General features: G+C 38.8%; 1 protein-coding gene across 4 annotated transcripts in view; it reads left to right on the top strand.

Annotated features, from left to right (window-relative positions):
- The window catches only part of KCMF1 (potassium channel modulatory factor 1), a 49,078-nt gene that overhangs the window by 17,274 nt on the left and 11,532 nt on the right, over positions 1-20,272 (top strand). For all 4 annotated transcript variants that reach the window (XM_032675701.1, XM_032675703.1, XM_032675702.1 and 1 more), the window contains 2 exons: positions 6,650-6,817; positions 15,674-15,813. In XM_032675701.1, the coding sequence (XP_032531592.1) occupies positions 6,650-6,817; positions 15,674-15,813 (308 nt within the window). The remainder of the gene's footprint in view (positions 1-6,649; positions 6,818-15,673; positions 15,814-20,272) is intronic.

Raw genomic sequence — 20,272 nt, 5'->3', positions numbered from 1 at the left:
GAACTCCTTTTTGCAGCAGGCTGGCTGGTGCTCATGGACCAAGGCTCAGACTTGCTGGGCCAGGTGTATTGCTTGATTCTTTGTTTCTACACCAGGCCAGTAGGATGAGGGCAGTGATTGTCCCCCTATACATGCCACTGGTGAGGCCATGCCTCAAGTATTGTGTTCAGTTTTGGGCCCCTCACTTTAAAAAGGACATTTTGATGCTGGGGCATGTCCAGAGAAGGGCAACAAGGCTCATGAAAGGTCTAGAAAATGTGTCTTATGGGGAACAGCTGAGGAGCTGGGTTTGTTTCATCTCAAGAAGAGCAGGCTTGTCGGGGGACCTCATTGCTCTCTACAAGTACTTGGATGGAAGAGGTAGTGTGGTGGGGGCTGTGTCTATAGTGTGGTGGGGGCTGTGTCTATAGTGTGGTGGGGGCTGTGTCTATAGTGTCTATAGTGTGGTGGGGGCTGTGTCTATAGTGTGGTGGGGGCTGTGTCTATAGTGTCTATAGTGTGGTGGGGGCTGTGTCTGTCTTCTACCGTGTCTATAGTGAGAGGACTAGAGGACATGCCTTAAGCTGAGGCAGAGGAGATTCAGATTAGATATTAGAAAATTTTTTTCACTGTTAGTGGTCAGACACTGGAATAGGTTGCCCAGGGAGGTAGTGGAGTCACTGTCCCTGGAGGTGTTCAAGAGATATCTCAGTCTGGTGCTGGGTGGTGTGGTTGAGTGGCTTAGGGGTTACAGTGGTGGTGCTGGGTTGATGGTTGGACTGGGTGATCTTAAAGGTCTCTTCCAACCCTGATGTTTCTGTGATTCTGAGTATCAGGCACTGGGCAAGGGGGCTTCATGAAACTTGTTGACAGCAGAGAGATGACCAAATTCAGGTGTCTGTTCAGGTGTCTGTTTCTACTCCAGACTCTAGGCAGGAAGGAGGAGCGCAGTTAAGAAAACAAAAGCCTTCTACAGGCCTGATTCCCTCCCTTTCCTCCTCTCTTTTTTTTTCCATTTCCAAGTCAACAACATCTCTTCCTGCAACTTCAGTCCTACTAGTTCTTTTTGCAGACATGCTAGTCTAGTTGTTGCTTCTTGCACTCTGCGATACGACAGTACTCCTTGTTCACCCGTGCTGCACACAAACTGTGTGAGGAGACAGTGGTTTTAGTTGTTTCAAGGGTACGGTGTATGAATTTTCTGTTCAGCACTTGGACCTGCAAAGGTGATGAAGTTTGTTCTATGTCATAGGTGTCTTTAGTGTTTGTTTTCACAATCTGCTCTAGTAAACACATGAGGAAAAGTAAACAAAACTCAAAGTTCTATGGTTTGTGTGAATTTCTGGTGAAATTTTGACAGACACAGCAGAAGTTTATGTTCCTAGAATTTAACCTCTCAAATTAGGCAGTAGTCTGCATTAAGAGATGAAGCTATTAAAGTAAGAAGCATTTGTCATTCCCTTTTTAAATGTTATCAAATAGCATGTGTTTTCCAATCTTCAGTCCTGGAAACAAGTGAACTGCTTGAGTAGAATGTCTTACTTTAGGTCTGGGCTTGCTGTGTGGCATGTAGACTACAGGTAGTTAATATCAAGCAAATTTATTTGAGGACAGACAAACGAAACCTGAAAACAACTCCCTGAAAGAGGATCTTGCGCTGAAATGTATCAAATGCATTTTAAAAGCAGTGTGTTACTTATGATCTTCAGTGTACATAAAATGCTGTAAAGAGGTTGCAACCTTTTGTACCACGAAAGAGGCAGCAGAACTTTTTAGTTTTCACTTGCATGTCTTAAGTTGGGGGTTTTGAAACGTAGCAACCATGAAGTTTGTCCAGTCCCTTGAAGTTCAGTGATACTTCAGCATGTCTTTCGGAAAGGTGAACCCTCTTAGTACCTCATGTAAATTAGGAAGAAATTCTAAAGTAAGTGGCATTTTCATTCTGGAAAAGAAACCATTGATAGCCCGATTTTTTTTTTTTTTTTTTTTTTTTTTTTTAATTTGTGTTGGACATCAAAGAAATTCAGTGGTCCTCACTCTGAGCACTGATGAATTAAAAACAGTATCTGAATTACAGGCTGGAAGGTTGGTTTTTGGACACTGAGCTACCGACAGGAATGTTAAATGGTGAAACTACCCATGAAACTAAGAGGTCTTCTGGTGTATTGCTAAAAGCAAGGAGTTTTAATTCTCAGGAATAGCAGAATGATTAAATTTTGCTCTCAGGAAGTAATTGTTGTGTTTTCACTGTTTGAATACTTCAGTTGTAGACTTTGTATATGTTTAAAATATTTTCTAGTGACTGGTGAATGGCATTTTCTTTGAAATTTCTAAAAATTGAGCAATACATCCAAAGTATTGATAGAGTTTAGCAGCTCATGTTATTGAGCTCGGAACATATGTCAGTGTCTCTGCATAGGTCATCTTTGACTATAAGTTCTCCATAGGAGAAAAAAACCAAAACAAAACTGAATTTTCTACAGTTTCTCAGGTAATTTTTATCTGGGTCAGATATCTGGTCTTTTATTATCATTGCTATTCTAATTGCCCCTAGTTTCCGAGTAGACCAAGCTAGGGAAAAAATCTTTACTTTTTTACAAATGGATGTCTGTCCAAGGCAGTAATGGCTTGGGACATTAAAGACACGTTAATTGAAGTTGTATCTTAGCTTTGTTTGTAATTGTAAATACAAATTAGTTCTGATCTATGTAGTATTTGAACCATATGGTTTTTTCAGTTGTTATTCTCTCCATTATGGAATCAGATGATGTGCTCCCTTTTGTGTGTCTATTAAGCCCAGAAGTTGCTTTAATTTTAGTTAATTTCTAGCAAACCCAATTCTATGTCATAAAATCAAATTATATTTGGCTATCAGGATCAAAATATGAAAGGTGTTGGAGAGGAGCGCTGTTTTGGCCTTTTTTTTTTCAATCACTATTCAATATACTGCATGTAAAATGCTGAAGTCATAGGCCTGAATTAGGTGAAGATGTGGGATGACTTGACATGAATGTAGTAAAAATTTTGTACTGAAGGGGTAAAACATATTTTATTAGTGGGACTGTTAGGTGTCTCCTGATTCATTTCACTCCAAATGTGAAGCTGGAGAGATTGAGACTGTTGATACTGAGGGGGAGAATACTGCTGAAGAAACTTTGAGAATGTGAAGTTTGACAGTTAAAGGTAAACCAAAGCTCCTTAGGCTTTTAGCACAATGCTGTCCTCTGGTGGAACAGTGTTGCATTAAAACAGCACTTTTCATTGAGCAGAAAAGTTTTAATTAGATGTGATATATGTTCTGCAGTGTATTCTGGGACTTATATAGCAATCACAAAGTAGAAGAAAATTTGAGGACACTTCCAGTATTATCTATGAGAGTGAAAATGTGATCTGTAACTAAAATGGATATTTCTTACTCTTATCATTCCTGGTCAATGCTTTGCAAAAGGTGAAGCAGAAGCTCTTACTGAATAACAAGTCGTTTGGGGTTTAGTAGGATTTCATTCTAGGATTCTTTTTAAAGTCAGTAGTAACAATCGTGCAAGTCAAAAGTGTATCAAAATCCATGTCACACATTGTTCATGCTCTTCTTTTGGCTGCAGGTATTTGTTCCCCACTTTAAAGCGAATCTCTCCAGACTGTGTGTTGTTTTTTTTTTCTTCTCAAAACCAGTGATTAATATGGATGCATCCATTTTAATCTGACCTTTTCTAATCTGTAACATACCTGCTGTAGTTGCAAATATAAGGTAAATGCAGGGAAATGTTGGATAGGCACATACTGAAAGACATGCTGTGCTAGATAGAATATGTTATCTTAGAGTATTTAAGGTTTTTGCAGAGTGAACTTCTGGAATTTCAGTTGATGTAAAAATTAAAGTATGAAACACTAAAATCAAAGCTTTTACTATAGTAGAGAAGATAAGGTGGGAGGAAATTATTTGGCTATTTCGGTTTCTGGATCCCAGGTTGGGTAGGTGTTTGAGGTTTTGGCAGCCAAATAATAGGCATGAAGAAGAACAGGAAAAACTGTTAGGCCTGACTTTGCTCAGACTGTTATAAAAAGGGAAAAACAAGTGATATAATTTCTGGAAAAGAGATCCTGCTGGATTCCAGGGGAGGTCTGGGAATTTAAGCATGTGCTTAACTCCTAAATTTCAATTTAATAATTTTTCCTTCTGCAGTTTTCATTCTCTGCTACAGATAAGGATATAAGAGTAACCTGGCACATCCCCTGCTGCCAGCTGGTTGCTTAAAGGGGAGAATGTAGTAGTTGTGGCAAAATACTAACCCTGAGACATGTAGAAAACGCACTGTCTCTAAAATGTTATTCTCTTAATCTGACTTCCCCAACCAAAGTGATGTGTTATGCTAGTGTTAGTTTCCTCCTGTTTGAATTGCGTTGTAGATGTTCTGGTAATTGATCATCAGAGGCGAGGTTCATCTCTTATTCGAAGATGGGGTACACTTTCACTGCAGGTGTTCCGAAGTTTTAAATACAAACATCATGTTGTGATTTGTGTTTATGGCTGAATTTCTGCCAAGTTAATGTCACATAGTATATGGAGGTTGCAGTTTGGAATAATATGGAGAAGCACTGACATGAAGAAAACGTGTAAATGGAAACTTAAAAATGTCTGTCTTCAAGTAGGAATGATGTAGGTGTTTGAGACAACGTGTGACCGGAGGAGTTTGTTGCAAAGAGGCTTACACCTGCATTAAATCAACTTTTCTGAGGCTAAAGGAAAAGAGTGGGGAAAGTATGACTTACTGGAGAACTGTGACTTAGTACTTCATTTGGAAAGCTGTTAGTGTCTGACTTAGGCTCTAGGTTAAATAAGTCTGCTTATTTCACTGTGATGTCTAACTTGCTGATCAGCTGTTTTCTAGAAAGTTTAGTAGGCAACAAAAAGGCTTGCAATGCTGCCAATAACTGATAAGTGTTGTGTGTGTAGTGTGCATTGTTGGGGAGATGCGTGTGCTGCTTAGGTAAAATTTTGTGGGTCTCTGTGTGGAGAAGGGAAGAAAGCAAACAAACCAACTGAAGCAATGAAATTTAGTCTACAGTTAGCAAAGCAAGTTTTTCTCAGAAGTTAAGTTGCTCTCAGTGTCCAAATCACGAGATTGTTGAAGATCCTTCAGAGCTAATGGATAAAACTTTAGAGAAAAGCAAATTTTAAGTGAGAAAGATTTTATTTCTTTTTTATTTAAAAGCCAAAACCCAACCAAACAAGAAAAACCTAAAACAATTTTGAAGATGGTAATCTGACCATCTTCAAAACGTGGTTCTTTGAGGCTATTAACAAAGATTCTGGAAATATTTTCTTCTAATATGCTATTCCATGTAGACCGATGCTTGCAGAATAGATATGGAGTGAGGCAAATAGAGAAATAGGTTCAGTATTCACAAAACTACTGTGCTAGATATTAGAAACTACTAAAAATGCCTTAAACTATTCCAGTAGATAAAAAAAGTAAATTAAAAAAATTATAAAATTATTTTTCTCACTGTTCATCTGAATGTAGTGATGCAATTGTTTTGAACAAGTAGGATATATTCAAAAGAAATGACTTACTGATGTGTTTCTGTATTACTTGTTGTAAAGCTTCTGTTCAGATGCTATATAGTGGAGTATTAAAAAAAAAAAAAAGGCAAAAAAATTTTCTGTGATTAACACCAGTCCTCTGACAGTTAGGCTTAACAAAATAGGGTGATGGCTAATATGACTATTTAGTTCTGGCAGTTTTATTTCTCTAAAGTTGTCTGTGCTTTTACCAAACTATGAAGAACAAGTCTTAACTGATGCTGAAAGAGGATGTTGATCAAAATCCTGCTTCAGTAGTATACACTGGTTTCTTTTGTGAAGGCCCTTAATTTGCTGCTGCAGTTGAAGGAAGTTTGTGTTACCCTTCACGGATTACAGGACAATGTCACTTCTGCACTTGAATAGGTAACCCAGAGAGAACTGAAACCATGTGGAGGAAAATTAAAACCTTCTGAAGGTATGAGAGCCTTTCCTCTGACCACACATGCAGTGTGACTGCTTTGCAGTGCAAAGGCTGTGCTTGAGAAAGGCTGCATCAGTTCTCTCCATTCTATTTCTAACTTCAAAAAACACCTTAGCTTTCTTTTCTGCTGTTTTAAATGGAAAAATTTATACCTAATTTATACCCCACTTATAATGTCAGGGTTGGTTATGGCGTTCTTCAGAATTAAAATATTAGGAAGTGTGAAAGTAAAGGCTTCAAAGCTAGTATATTTTTGTCAGTGGTTGGTTTGCTTGTTGTTGGTTTTTTCCTCTTGATCAGCCATTATGCAATTTAGCTTTGAAAAGTGGCCCAAGATTCCTAATTGAACAGTCAAAATACCAGCAAATGCTAAGAGGTGACAGTGCCTGTAGGAGGGTGCATCCAAGGAGATTTTATGACTTGACCTGTTGTAATTTCAGGTGCTTGAGTTTGCCCTTATTTTACTTAAAGAATTAGAGATTGTAACTTTGGGAGAGCCGTGTCTTTCAAAGACACAAGTGCATTTAAAAATTGAGTCCCGTGTCAACCGCACGCGTCAGACGTGGTTGGCTCTTTTTAGTTGTTGAGAGGCAATAGCAACAAATCTGCCTCATAAAAAAGGGCATTTGTTACTGTCTTAAAGCCATTTTGTTTGTTCACAGGTGTCAGCTGTGATGCATGTTTAAAAGGAAATTTTCGAGGTCGCCGATACAAGTGTTTAATTTGCTACGATTACGATCTGTGCGCAACTTGTTATGAGAGTGGTGCAACGACAACGAGACATACAACTGACCATCCAATGCAGTGCATACTAACAAGAGTAGATTTTGGTAAGTGATAATTTCAAACTCTAGCAATTTGCTGCTCTGTTGTGTCTACAAACATAATGCTGATTTTCATGTTTCTACTTATTACTCACTTCCCCCATCAGTGCGCTGAAATAAGAGCCAGGTTCTTGTGTTCTAATGAACAGGCATGTTTTCTTTGATTTTTAGCACAGAAGAACTGCTTTATGTATTTTTTATTTTTTTTTAATTGGCACATGTGTATTTTTGATTTTCTCATTTTGGTCTGATAACAGCAGATTATCAGACTAATAAACTTACTTAATAACAGTGACTGTTACTGGAAGTGCCACAGTCTACAAGAGATAAAATCCTGGTGAGATTTTCTAGGAAGGTTATTCATTGGTGGCTTGTATGAGACTGTAGGTACAGGAAGGGTCGTATTGATTATGAGAGATTAGTGGCAAGTAGTCTTTTTGGAGCTCCTTTGTAGATCTACTAATTTAAGAATTCTTTCTGACTGTAAAACCTTGCCAGTATTTAAAATAAAAAATAATTGTTCTTGTCTCCTATCCCATTGTTGTTTCCATTGCACTGTATTTGCCACAGGTTGTAACTTGCAAAATAATTCTGTGACAATCCACTGCTCTAAGATGTTGCTGATGCTGGACATGTATTTTCTTTTGATGTTAAGCCCATGGGACTGGCATTTTAATTTTTTTTTTTTGGTGATTCCAGCTGTAATCTTAATTTTTGAACCCTTTAAATGTGATGACTTCTTGGAACCTGAAGTCCTGTACTTCTTTACCTTTTTGATTAAAATAGAAATAAAATTTATACTTGATTGCTTTAAAGTTTAGAGAATAGGTATGTATAAAAACATGCAGTTTCTCAAAACAACTCTTATATGAAGATATCTTCAGTTTCTTTCAATTCTTGGACCTCTGCTTGCCCTTAGACTGGCTGATCATGACTTCAGAAATCCAGACCCTGGGAATCCAGAGTTTGAATGGAGATAATTTAGTGCATTATTAAAAATACATGCCCCCATTTTAGCTTACATGTGTTTGTTGTTGGACTTTTTTTCTTTTTTTTCCCTCTGTGTACAGTATTGGGGATCGAGGTCACTGTTTGAGATGCACAGTTGAAACTTCTTAGCCTGTCAGCAACAGTCATTTTTCTGTATTATACATGGGTTAAAAGGACAGCATTACTGTACATATTAAATGCTCATCATAGGAGTAAAAAGACTGAAACATACTTGCTATGAAGCCTTAAACTAATATTAAATGTCAAAGATTTCAGTGTACTGCAATGAGAAAACTTTGTTCTAAACCATACTTTCTTTAAAAATGCCTGTCATCAGAACCCAAGAAGGACTAGGAATTATATTTTGTTTTGCATCTCAAGTACATCTCTTGTGAAAGTATTTGATAGACATATCTTTTGGCTTAATGCATTTTGTGTGTGTATGTGGTGGGGACAGAGAGGGGTTATTTTTTCTGTTTAAGTATGCCTGAAGAATAAGGATGGTGAGGTGGGAGAAGGTTCACAGTGAAGTATTGAAATGGGTAATAGGATTCCAAGGGCAACTTCTGCATCTCTTGATGTTTATACTGCTTATTTTCCAAATGAGAATAAGAAAACAAGGTCTAGCAATTTCATATGGCTTGGTGTCCAAGCATTGCTCTCACAGAACCAGTGTTAGGAAAGAAAATACTGCAGCTCAGCTCTGCTGTAAGAATTCTGGTTTGATTAACTCTGTAAAGCAAGAACATCACACAACTGTGAGCCACAGCAAAAGCTGATGGCACCCAGTAACTACTTGTAAGCTTATACACTGGAGAATTAATTGGGAAATATTTAAAAATAACATATTCTTTCTAGCTCAGGAAGATTTATGACATCATTCATAAAATGTTTTGGGTTTAGAGTTCTCTGTAGAATACACATAAAGGAGTATACCTTAACAGTATTGTACAGATGCTTAAAGAAACTCTGGTAACTTTTCAAAGGGCCTTGTGTAGCCAAGAAGATCATGTGATTTTGAGGAACATCTAAAAAATTAGGAGCTAAGGAATGTTAAGTTTAGTTAGAAAATAAATGAGTGATAGAAATAGTCTGGAATGACTCAGCATTGTTAGGATCATTGTGTTAGTGGATACTAAAAATCACCAAGGAAGTAGATATTAATGGCTGAAAAGAAAATAATCAAGGGTAAATTGGCGACATAAATCTAAATGGCATTGTTGTGGTTTAACCCCAGCCAGCAGCCAAGCCCCACACAGCTGCTCGTTCACTCCCCCACCAGCAGGATCAGGGAGAGAATCAGAAGGGTAAAAGCCAGAAAACTCGTGGATTGAGATAAAGACAGTTTAATAGGGAAAGCTGAGGCCACACACACAAGCAAAGCAAAACAAAGAATTAATTCACTGCTTCCTGTGGACAGGCAGGTGTTCAGCCAGCTCCAGGAGAGCTGGGCCCCATCACGTGTAATGGTTACTGGGGAAGGCAAACACCATCACTCGAAACATCGTCCCCCACCTTCCTCCTTCTTCCCCCCACTTTATATACTGAGCATGACGTCCTATGGTCTGGAATATCCCTTTGGTCAGTTTGGGTCACCTGTCCCCGCTCTGTCTCCTCCCAGCCTCCCATGCACCCCCAATTTCCTTCCCAGTGTGGCAGTATGAAAAGCAGAAAAGACCTTGGCTCTGTGTAAGCCCTGCTCAGCAGTAACAAAAACAGCTCTGTATTATCATTTCAACCCTGTGTTCAGCACAAACCCAAACCACAGACCCATACTGGACACTGTGAAAAAGTTAACTCTACCCCAGGCAAAACCAGCACAGGCATAGAAGTAATGAAGTCTTCAGTCACTTCTTGGTGGTGTGGGAAGTCAAATGAAAGGAGAGTGTTTCCTAATGTATGGCACTGTGAGTAGGGAGTTTTCCTAAGTAAGGGGAATGTCACTAGAAACACAAACTGGAAGGCTGGTAAGTGTAGGTAGGTGTGCAAATTGTGGTTTACCTGGCCATTGACAAACTTTGTTACTGTTGTCTGTAGGCAGGTTTGTTTCAAAGGTATGAAAACTATTTTAAGAGCAGTAAACTTACAGTTTCTGCTGATGGTGCAGAGGAAACTGGACAGCTAGTGGAAGATGAGTATTTTATCAGGGAGAAGGAAGCAGAGTGGGGGATCCTTCCATTGCAAAACTGGTACAAGCACTTGGGAGGAAATCAGTGTAGTTTTTCTGATTTTAAAAGTGAACTTGAGGATCAGTGAGTCATTTGCCCAAAGTCCACCTGCGACTGATGAAAAAGACCCTGTAGCATTAATTCCCACCTCCATTCTGGCCATCACTCTCTATATGCAGATGTCTGTGGAGTTCATGTAAGTACTCTGCCTGAGGCTGTGACCAGGTTCAGGTTTGTGGTAGACAGCTAACCACACGGATGATCCTTTCAGCATAGAAAAACGTAACATATTGTTTACCTCTGTGAAAATTATGATCAGTTCTTCGGGTTCCTAGTACTGTAGTAACATTACAGAATATACTGCAAGGATGTGGTTCTTGTTCAGGTACTCTGACAGAGCTTTTGTTGTCAGCTTGACACATTTTGGTTTATTTTTTTCCCCCTGAGACTGGGACTAATATAGGAACCCATATGAGAACACTGAAAAGAAGTAAAAAGCCCCACTGTTTTCTGGCTACACCTCTTTACTCTTGTACCATCTGGTTGCTGTATTTGTCTTTCAGGAGTCAGTGTATGACCCAGTATTAATTCTGAAGCAAGATGGGATCCAGAACAACGCCAGTGCTGTTGTTCCTGAACCCCCACAAGACTTACTGGAAAAAATGCTTTAACCAGCACGAGAGTAATATGCTGCTGTAACAGGGACAGAGCTTAAAATAAAATATGAAGTCTCACATGTAATGACAAGTGGCCTTTAAAGTACAAATCCAATTAGTTTATTTCAGAGGGGTCAGAGAGTAGCATTGCAATAGGCATGTGTAGAGAACAGGAATGTGCTTACCAGGCAGTCATTGTACTGTTGTGCTCTTTGTAGGACAGTTTGTCAGGACAATGGAGAAGTTCAGAGCAAATTTCCTAGTTTTCTTTTTCTAAAAAAGAATTCTAAGCTGTTAGGATGTTTTAGGGTCTAAGCATGTGGCTTACACGTTACTGCATCATTTTAAAGTGGTTGTACTGACAGAGAAAGTAATACAAGTTGTTAGTAGAATCCTCTGCCAAAATCATACTGTGTGGCTTTCATCAAAGTCCAAAACCAACCTTAGTTCAGAAGTACCTTCACTTGTCAGCTCAGGTGAAGGTAGAAGATCCTGCCACCTTTTGTTCCTGATTCTTAGGCAGAGGGAGCTGATTCAATAATGGGTACCTTGATAATGTGTGGTGTGGGGTCTGACTGGATTCACCAGAATTCAGTGTGAGGTAATTCAGGTGGGTTTTTTTTCACCCACTAGAATAAAATCTGTTTGCTAAATGTGTGTATTGCAAAGTCATAGCATCATTGTTTGTTTGGAAGGGAACTTTGGAGCAGCTTTGAGGGTAACACTGTTTAGAATAGTAAGGCTGCTTCATCAGTGATACAGGAATATGTATACTTTGTTCTGTTAAGTGTGATGTGTTGCCACCATCTGGTCTCTTCAAATGTTGAAAAGAAATTCAAATAAATACACTGCAACTTGTATATAATACTGATATTTTTATCTAGACATATATATCACGTTGAAATTGCATTACTCATATAAAGAGAAATGAAACTGAAATTCCTTTTGGCCATGTATCTTTGTAAAGAATTATGTCTTAGCAGAAAAGACAAGCTGTTATAAATGTAATCCTGAATCAGATATCTCTTTGAAAGATAGATTTTTATCCAAGGAATCCTACAGTACTTTTTTTTCATTACTAACCTCCTGCCAATTTTGAGAACATGCTACTTAGAGTTATATACATGTAACTTTTGTAGCTACAGATGGATAAAAAAGCAAAACTGCTTATAATTTTGGTTGAATTTTCACATTAAATTTGGTTGGTTTCTTGGTTGGTTTTTTTCCCCTCCCAGGAAAAGCTATAATGTCTAAACACTGTGGTGTTTGAAATCTGACTTCATAAGCGTTTTTTGGGTCCTTGTCAGAAAGTATTTTGATCCTTCTTCTCCTTTGTATTCTCCCCTTAACTGATAAGTGATGCAGGTAACAAATCTCCTCCTAGAGAGTTGTGATTGAGTCTGATTTTCTTCTTGCTAAGTAACCTCTAAGTCTTCCTAGCTTTGAACGGAGGGCTTTAGAGGTCCAGAGGAGTTTGAAGAGTCGTGGACTCCTGCTTCTGTCTTTGAAAAGAACCAAAATCTAATGTCTGAAAGGTTTCTTTGTGGCCAGAAGGGATAATTCTTTGGTCATAGGCACATTGTGTTCTAACACTGATAGATTTGTAAATGAAAACAGTAACACAGTTGTAGGTTGCCTCACTGCTACAGCCATGGAGGCATGGTGTTTTCATTTTTTCCCTTATGGCCTCTAATTGTTAGGATCTTCATTAGCAAAGGAACTCTTCGTAGTCAAGAACATGATTGTTCGTAAGTTTTAGGATTTTTTTATGTACTTGAAAAAACAAAACAGATGGGGAAATAGCCATTTAATACCTTCAGCACGAAAAACAGACACAAAGATTCATGATATCAGCTAATTACCAGCCTCTTTTTTTTTTTTTTTTTTCCTAATTTAGATTTTACTTTAAAGGAAAACTTATCTGGTGATCTGTATTTCAGATTAGAAAAGGGATAGATTTGGATTGTAAGAGATGGAGAGAGATTAAAGTTGAGGGAGGGGAAAAAGAAGGGAAGTATAAACTTACAAAGGAAAAATATTAGGATTTGCCAGTGACTGTTTTAACTTCTACAGGTGCATTTCTTAGTATTTTTTCCCAGATGAAGGCATATTTTTTTGGCTTGTGCCTGTGTGTGTTTGATGTGTATTACAAGAAAGAAGGGAAAGGAGGTATGAGTAGGAGAACACAAAGGTATAATCACGGGACTGGAAAGAACTCGCTTTTTTATTTTTTTGTTGAATAAATGTTTTGTTTCGAATTCTCTGAAAACAAGGACCAGCACAGAATTTGACAGTGCTCGTCAAACCCCCCCCCCCTCTGTGATAGAACGGCGTGTACTGCTGGACTTCTTTACTTCTGGGTTGAGCTAACAGTGTATCTAAGGAAAAGATACTTTTATGTGCTCATGTGCCTGTTCATCCATTTACAGCTCTCTTCAGATGGGTTGTGGCCCTGGGCCCTTTGCTCAGCTCCCGGGAAGCTGGAGTTCGTACTGCCTTACTTGAAAACAATTATATTCATTCATTCAGAGAGTTTTATAGTTAGAGGGTTTTAGACCCCTGATGATTTTAAGGGATTTTTGTTTGTTTGTTTGCTTTTTAGATAGTAAATGCAAAAGTTTGTTTTCTGTGCAAAGTCTTTAAACAATAAGATGATTTGCTCCTTTGAGTCATAATCGTCATGTTTTATCCATACCAGTATATGAAATGCCAGGACTCAGAAAATTCCCTGAAGTTAAACTGCTCAGCTAGAAAGGGTCCTTAGAGGAAAATTTGACTTGGAGTTCTTGTGTGTATGTTTTTGCAGTGATGGAGATTTTCAGTTTTCCAGTCAGTAAGTAGGTATTTAAGCATCATCACAAGGGTCATAGCAAAGCTTAAGTGAAATCAGAGGATCAGCTAAACAAACTATGGTTAGCTTTGGGTGTGTTTGTGACTGACTGGTGTTTTTGTATTCCCAAAGATATGCAGAATTTTTTTGCAGAAATTCTTGTTCAGTTATTGAGTTTCAGAGAACAATACAGTGTTTGCATGTGTTGTTTGGGACAGACTAAATGCAGTTAAATTTGGAATTCTTTTAAACTATTCAGCTCAGAAGTTTGGCCATCTTACTTACTTTGTTCCCAGTATCTTTATTTAAGTTCCAACTCTCTTATATCTTTGGGATACTGGAAAAAGTGAAAACAGAAGTTTGCATTTACTCTGTGCAATGACACTGTAGAAATAAAAATGCTTTTAAAACTTTCCTTTTTGCTGTATACTGTAACAACTTGTGCAGTTATCTGTTTAAAAAACAACCATCATTTGAGTCCCTTGGTTTACAGGTACGTTTTTCTGAAAGAATATCTGTCCCAGAATCTGTATGACTGATCCATTTAGAGACCATTTTGATGACTGCTTAGGGCTTTGTCCCACATAAACCTTGTTCATACTTTCCTCATTTGAAACCATGACACATATAAATTCTTTGTGTTTGATTACACTGCAGCACATTGGTAATGTTTTTTACCCATGCTCGGTTTTTTGGGTACATCAGAAGGGAAGTGTGATTCCTGGAGAAACTTCCAGAGGAGTACTTAGTCAAAGATGTACTGAGCTCACACTGGTTAGGAGTTCCAAAATCTTGAAGTCTTGTGAATTGCATTCATATGTTATCTGAAACAGTCTCCATAACACCTCAGTCTTGGATCAACTTAATTTTTGCATCAGTCTCTATTGCATACTGTGTAAATAAGAGGAGAATGGAAGACTGAAGCAAGACTGGTCAGCACCTGTAGTGTATGTGCATCATAATTTTAGAGAAGCTACTCAAGTCAAAAGATAAACATATGCTTACTGTGAGTAATGGATGAGAACAACGGATAGTGCAAAAAGGAGGAATATGCTGTTGTTGTTCCTATTTTTGAACATTCAGAACACACTCCAAAGCTGATTCATATTTAATTTATATATGAAACAAGCAGATTTACAAGAGTTTTATAAGAAGTTTTTTTTCCAGTCTGGTAGTCTTGTCATCTTCAGTTGAATATGGTACATTTAAGTGTTGGCCAGCAACTTCTCCTGCAAATATGGGAAGGTAGACCTTTTTCTTCCTAGCTTCACTGGTTCTTCCCATGGATTTACAGGGTATTAGGCAAGGACAGGTGGTGAAGAACATGAGTTCTAGTATCTGTTCAAATATGTCCAATTTTTAATTTATAGCAGGAGATCCATAATTTTATGAAAGTATTTTTCTGTTACTTATCAATTAGTCCTAGAAAAAAATGTCAGTGAAAAGATTTTAAATTAGTTGCTGGAAAAAACCACATATTTTGTTTTTATTAAGCGAATGTGAAGCTGAGTCGTGTTTCCTATAGAACATTTAATACCTGAGAGAATGGGAGAGGAAAGCATTCTCTTATTGCATGGTTTGATAAATTTTTGTGTTAGCTTTGGCAAACTTCTGCGTTAGCAACCTAAAAGTACCTGCCTTTCATCAGTGCTACAAAAGTGCCCACATTCAACACACCTAAAAGCTGCAACCGGTGTGTAACAGATAATCAGATTCCTTTTTCACTATCAAACTTTTATGTTATATATTTCAGACATTTCCAGAAGTTCTTACTGCGAAGGAGTGGTTCAGCTGTGGCATAAATATTGACATATGGTATCACTGATGACTTTTAAATTGTAATCTAAATTTGAGCTGTTGCCAAGAGTTCAGCTTTTGAAATCTCATGATTCAAAAATACTGTAGTTGAGCCAGTACATGGGATAAGAGTAGTGGTGGAAAAGTGAAAGTTTGGCAATATTGGCAGCATCATGATAGAAGTCCTTGTTCCTAATGAATATTAGAAAACTATGTTCTGTGTATTAATGAAAATGAAATGTAGTCTCTGATTTTTGTCATCAGTACCTGAACATTTCTTGAATATAACCATTTCAATGACATGACAGATTAACTTGGCAGTGATTACAGTGAAGTACATTTATAAAGAAAGGTTGATGCAAACAAAATAAATGACGATACGGCTTTGAAGTAACCCCCATTTAAATGCTTTCTGTTTCAGATTTGTACTATGGTGGAGAAGCTTTCTCAGTAGAGCAGCCACAGTCTTTTACTTGTCCTTATTGTGGGAAAATGGGTTATACGGAAACATCTCTTCAAGAACATGTTACTTCTGAGCATGCAGAAACATCAACAGAAGTGGTGAGAAGCTTCAGAATTGCTTTCATGGTGGAAATATATTTAAAATAGTATCTTTTCCAAAAAACTGTTATCCTTCTGTTCTGTTTCTGTCTTGAGGCATATATTCATTTAAATGTTTTGTCAGAAGATGTAGCTAACTTGACAGTGACATCAAAATTCTATGATTTATGGGTATCATAATATAGTGAGCTTGCTTACTTCTTTTATGATTTTTGTTTTGTTGTCCTGATAGAATGGCTGCCATATATAGGAGGTCATTATTCTGTAAGACACGGTTTTTGAAAGTTCTCATTGTTATTCTATCTAGTTGTGTCTCCCTTTTCAAAACCAGTATATAGTTGTCCTGGAAGCTTATAGCTATGCCAGTCTTTTGTAACTGTGAGAGAGAGGAAGACATGCAAAGAGTTTGGTGTGATTTTCAAGTAACTATTTTAATGGACTTGGCATTTTTATGAAGTGGGATTTTACCATTCTTTTAAAACTATTATTGTCAAAGTGGGAGGTTTTCCCCCCTCCCTAACCGTTAGGACACTTGATGTGTTAAAAATGCACATCTTAAGCAAGTGTCAACAGAAATACTTCAGTCAGAGATGTTAGCTCCTGCTGTCTTGATTGACCTTGGGAGAAGGAGAAGCTGTTTTAGCAGAATGACATGCAGGGTGTTGTTCTCTGGTGAACTGTTTTGCCAGAGATTCCTAGAAAAAAAGTGATGCTTGAAGTGTATTACTCATTGCTAATGCATTATGAAGAAATTAATTATTAGTAGGTTCCCTATTCTAATCTTGTACTTTTCTTAACTTTCAAGGAATTCTGTGGAAGAAAATGAATTATTTCTCTCCAAGCCTATTATGGAATTTAGGTGAAGGGGTGATATGAAAGGGTGTTTGTTCACCTTTTTTGAGACTCAAAGTTGTCCTGATCTTTCTTGAAAACACAGGAAGTTGAACAGTTTACTGCACAATCAGCAGGACTGTAGGATCATTATTTAACTCAGCAACACACTGCGATTTTTGTAATCTCCTTGAGTTTTTCTTAAACTTTACAACTTTCAAACATAGCATCAAGCATTCAAAGTTCCACGTTTGGATGACTTTACTTGGTTTAGTGGCTTAGTATTGCAATTCTGATTTGCACCACTTGGTGTCAGTGATATGTTCCTGACACAGAAATGTTCACAGATCCCAGGTTTTTAAATTTGACACGGCCTTGTTTGCAGCTGTGACTTCTAGAACTCAGCACTAGTTCTGAACTAATAACTAAAGCCTAAATTTGTGATTTTAGACACCTGCTAGTCCAGTGAATCCTGAAAGAGTTGTATTAGTAAAAAAAAACAACCACTTTTTGTGCATCAGGCTGCAACACTGCTATATCTTTGTTCCAAACAGTGATAAAGGACAATGTTTTAATCCTCGAATACAATTGTCTCTGTTTGTGCTGAGTTTTGAATCTAGCTTTTATGATAAATGTTTAGTGTGCATGGACATCAAACTACTTGGGTGCTGTAGCCTTACTGAGACAGTGAAAGGCTACAAGATTACTAAAGAGGAAAATATTATGGATCCTAAATGTTCGTGGTTGTAGGTTTTCAAACAATTGTTTGTGTTTGGATAGCGAGCTTGTAGTGGTTGTAGTATCTCTGTCTATCCAAAGATGTGTTTAATTTTAGGTATTTTTAGACCTTTAGGGAAGTTTACAGGGATAGTCATTTATAGCCCCAGCCCCATACACAGTGTTTCAAAGAGTAAGACAAGCAATTTTTGCTCAATTAAATTTTGCCATTTTTATATTCAGAGTGGTACAGGTAAGACGTTTACTTTCTGCTGATTTTTCTCAGGTATGTACAGCAATGTTAAGTATTTGTGGGTAGGAATCACAGACTGACTGATGTTGAAAGGGACCTCTGGAAGTCACTGAGGTCACTTAAGCAGGGCCACCTACAGGTGATTGTCCAGGACCATGTTCAGACAGTTTTTAATACACTGAGGACAGTGACTCCACAGCCTCTCTAGGCAACATGGGCCAATGCTCAGTGACCCTCACAACGAAAAAGTGCTTCCTGATGTTCACGAGGAACCTCCTGTGTTTGAATTTGTGCCCAGTGTCTCTGGTTCTGTTACTGCCTGGCTTCATCATCCTTTCAGGCTCCCTTCAGGTATTTGTGTACATTTGTAAGATCTCCCCTTGAGAGAGATCTTCTCCAGGCTGAACAGTCCCTTCTCCAGGCTGAACAGTCCCATCTTTCTCAGCCTTTCCTCATAGGAGAGATGCTCCATTCCTGAAATCATCCTTGTAGCCTTTTGCTGAACTCTCTTCAGTGTGTGCATGTCTCATGTATGTGGAGCTGAGAGCTGGGCACACTACCCCAGGGGTAGCCCCACCTGTGCTGGATGAAGGCAAAAGATCGCCACACTCAACGTGCTGGCAACACTCTTTCTGATGCAGCCCAGGACACCACTACCTTTCTTTACCACAAGAGCACACTGCTGGCTCATGGTCCACCAGGACCCCCAGGTCCTTTGCTGCAGAGCTGTGTTCCAGATGACTGGCCTCCAGTGTGTGCTGGTTCCTGGGGTTGTTCTTCTCCAGCTGCAGGACTTGTGCTTCCCCCTTCGTGAGATTCCCATTGTCCCATTTCTTCAGCTTTTTGAGGTCCCTTTAAATGGCAGCACAGCTCTTGGCATATCAGCCATTCCTCCCATTGAGATAGTTTTCACTCCATCTCACTGTCTGCTTATTCAACCTGTGTATCAACAGCTTGTCTTTGAGGATCCTGTGAGAGACAGTGTCAGAAGTCTTACCTGAAGTCCAGGTAGACAATACCCCTGCTCTTCAGTCACCTACCAGGCCAGCCGCTTCATCATAGAAGGTTTATGAAGTTGGTCAAGCATGCCTTCCCCTCCATGAAGCCATGCTGACTATTCTTGATGATTTCCTTGTCTTTAATGTGCCTGGAAATGGTCTCCATCACCTCCCCAGGATCAAGGCAAGCTGACTAGCCTGTAGTTCCTCAAGTCCTCCTACTTTCTTTCTTTAAGATAGGAGTGACACTTGCTTTACTGCAGTCCTCAGGTACCTCTCCCAGTCACCATGATTGTTCAAAGGTTATTGAGATTACCCTCCCAATAGCATCTGCCAACTCCTTCAACACTTGTTGGTGCATCCCATCACAACCTCTGGACTTCAGTATGTCCAGTTCACTTAGGTATTCTGCAAATTAATCCTCTTCCAGCAGAGGAATGTCTTCACTGCTCCAGAATTCCCCCTGGTCTCTGGGGCCTGAAATTCCTGAAGACCAGTTTTGCCAATGAAGATCGAGGCAAAGGAGTTGTTCACTGCTTCAGCCTCTTTTGTGTCCTGTGTAAACCAGCCCCCTCATCTTTTGAGCAATGGGCCCATGTTTTCCCTAGTTGTGCTTTTGTTTCCTATGTACTTCTAGAAGACTTAGTAGACATTGCTTACCAGATTCAATTTGATTTGGGCTTTAGCTTTTCTTACGTTGCCCTGTGATGCTTAGATAATGTTTATGTATTCCTCCAAGGTCATCCCGGGAGAATAACCTCCATATATTCTCTTTTTGTGTTTGAGTTTGGCCCAGAGTGTCTTGTAGGCCTTCTGGCATTTTTGCCTGACTTCATATTCATTGGGATGGGAACTCTTGAGCATGGAAGGAATGATCCTAGAATATTAACAAGCTTTCTTCAGGCCTCTCTACTCTCCAGTCTTATCTCATGGGACTCCTCCAAACAGATATTTTAAGAGGCCAAAGTATGCTTTGCTGAGGTCCAGGGTTGTGAGATTTTTTTTTTTCATCTTCCTACCTGCCCTCAGAATTTCAAACTGCACCAAGGTCACTGCAGCCAAGGCTACCAGTGACCTTCACATCCTGAATTAGCTCTTCTTGTTGGTGAGTATGAAGTCCAGCATAGCACCTCTGGTCGTTGGCTCCTCTGTCACTTGGAAGTTACCATGAGAGCAATCCAGAAACCTCCTGGATTACAGTCATGCTGTGTTGTCCTTCCAATACAGATACTGGGGTGGCTGAAGACCCCCGTGAGGACCAGGTTCTGCAAGTGTGAGGCTGCTGCTATATGTCTCTAGAGGACTTGCCTGATGGATTGTTCTTCCTGGTTAAGTGGCTTATAGTAAACAACCACTATAGTGTCACCCTTGTCTTCTTGTTGGTGTTGGATTTTAACTTAGTTGGACTGTTCCAAATCAGATGCAGTGTAAGTCTGCTGGCATTGTAAATACAAAAATTTTGGGAGACTTCATCAGATGTGGTCTCTGAGTCTCGTTTCAGAACAGAGATGCAAATTTTCTACTATTACATTGCACTGCATCAGCTTTCTCACCTTTAGCAAGGCAGTGACTAGGCTACTTGTACATGAACTTCAAGGACTAGGCTGTTGATACTTTGTTGATAAAATTGAGAAGAGGTTTTTTTGCGGTAATGAAATGG

Source organism: Chiroxiphia lanceolata, chromosome Z (assembly GCF_009829145.1).
Source record: "Chiroxiphia lanceolata isolate bChiLan1 chromosome Z, bChiLan1.pri, whole genome shotgun sequence".
Lineage (NCBI taxonomy): Eukaryota > Metazoa > Chordata > Aves > Passeriformes > Pipridae > Chiroxiphia > Chiroxiphia lanceolata.
This window is presented reverse-complemented; position numbering and strand designations above follow the sequence as displayed.